Consider the following 1,951-nt stretch of genomic DNA (forward strand, 5'->3'; position numbering starts at 1 on the left):
ATCAGGATATCACCCCCCCCCCCCCCCTCCATATCCTTCAATGTTCCTGAATCACATTGAACATAGAAGTCTCCCATCTGCAACCGCAAAAAAAGGGACTCCCAGATTGAGCCAGCACACTCATAGTCCATTGTTTACTTCCCCCAGCCCCATAACGAAAGGTCTGTACCTCCGTATAGACCTGGGGCTTCAGGGTAAACAGTGCAGTACATTGCACCCCAACCCACTGATTGTGGTTACAATGCTCTACAGACTTCAGTGCAATAGTTTAAGAAATATGCATTTTTTTTATTTTATTGTCGGTGCATTCGTTCAACTATTGCAAAAGTATGGCTATACTTTAAAGGAGAACTATGGGGTCAGTGTTTTTTTCCCATAGTTCTCCTTAGGGTAACGAGAGGACACAAACTAGCGTCCTCCCGTCACCCTAGGCTCAGTATACCACGAGCAACAGCTCGCGGTATACTGAGACGCCGGAGCGGATCCCGACATGGACGTCGGGATCCGCCCAGCTGCGTAAGTGATAGCTGGCTCTGCCTATCTAGAGGAAGAGCCAGCTGTACCCTCCCCCGTCTGTTCCGCCAGTCAGCGCTGGCAGATCGGAGAGGGGAATCCAGCCGTGACAGGATCGAGAGGTGAGCGAACCCGGTATGTGTTCGCTCACCTCCGGATCTACTGAGCCGACCTGTGACAATCTCATTGTCACAGGTCGGCTAGAACTATGAGGTGAGTGGAAATCACTCATGTCATAGTTCTCCTTTTTAAGCTTCTCCTTCGTGAACAGATAAGAAATGCACCTGATACTGTCACCTCCCTGTAAGGGACCCCTTCTGAACTGGCTTATTAAGGTAGAATGGGGCCCTAGGTAAGGTCACAGCTTTAGATTGCATTAGGCACACAGAAGCCGCTCCATGTGCATTCATAACTGCATCATCTCTTGCAAAGTGACAGCCAGGAATGCAGTTTTTAGCAATTCACTGTCACCCTGGTTTACTGCAGAAGCATTAAAGTTGTGGCTGGGCCCTCTGGACATCCATCGGGCTCCTGGCTCTTGCCTTGTGGCTGATCCGACTCTGACAGTGGTGTGCAAACAGCTTAAACAGGTGGAATAGGTCCTGGCTGCTTGTTATTGCCGGTTACAGGTCTGCGATCTCTCCTTGCAGGTGGACTATAAGGCCGACGAGTGGCTGATGAAGAACATGGACCCTCTAAATGACAATGTGGCCACCCTCCTTCACCAGTCCACAGACAAGTTTGTGGGCGAGCTCTGGAAAGATGGTAAGAAAACTCCTCATGCATTTGTGAGCTTGTTTCAGATTTATTAAAATTGCATCCTTTGTATGGCTCTGGTGTAAGCAAAAATCTGTCATAGGGCCCTCAAGTGCAATATGTAGCACAGCGGCTGGTGAACTGCTCTTGATGCTCAGAGTCTGCACATGCTCTTTTGGAGTTCAGCTGCTTCACTGAAATCCAGGCGCGGCCTACTTTCGGACCATGTGCAGCTGCTTCACTGAAATTCAAAAGCAACCTACTTCCATTGAAGTCAGTCAGCCTACAAGCTGCTCTAGGGACGTTGCATGTCAGAAGCACTTTCAAGCATGTGTTGTAATACATTTATCTCTGCTGGGGATTTGCAGAACAGAAACAGTGCTGTACTGATTATATCCAACCTCTTTTGTTTCTTCATTACTGCGGCTGAACCTAGACATACAGACTGTACAGAGAGCCTCCTTTTATGACCACATATGTGGAGGTGATTTGTCTTTAATAGATTAGAAGTCAACGTAGAGCGCAGCTTTTAGACTAGCGTGCACGCTTGCAGTGGAGATACAGTGGAGTAGGCAGAATCCGCAGTCAGCCTAGATGTGCTTTGGTGCCTGTCGTGCAGCTGCTCTAGAAATGAATGGCCGGCTCCAGGCACAATAACCTTACCAGGCTAAAGCATTAACAC

At 48.5% G+C, this 1,951-nt stretch overlaps 1 protein-coding gene across 1 annotated transcript in view; it reads left to right on the forward strand.

Moving 5' to 3' along the window:
- Positions 1–1,951, forward strand: part of MYH10 (myosin heavy chain 10) — a 108,003-nt gene that overhangs the window by 85,388 nt on the left and 20,664 nt on the right. Inside the window, exons 16-17 of the mRNA XM_018566978.1 lie at positions 1,164–1,278; positions 1,706–1,753. Coding sequence (XP_018422480.1) covers positions 1,164–1,278; positions 1,706–1,753 — 163 coding nt within the window. The remainder of the gene's footprint in view (positions 1–1,163; positions 1,279–1,705; positions 1,754–1,951) is intronic.

The sequence above is a fragment of the Nanorana parkeri genome, unplaced genomic scaffold (assembly GCF_000935625.1).
Source record: "Nanorana parkeri isolate BGI_ZX_2015 unplaced genomic scaffold, ASM93562v1 scaffold994, whole genome shotgun sequence".
In the NCBI taxonomy this organism is placed as follows: domain Eukaryota; kingdom Metazoa; phylum Chordata; class Amphibia; order Anura; family Dicroglossidae; genus Nanorana; species Nanorana parkeri.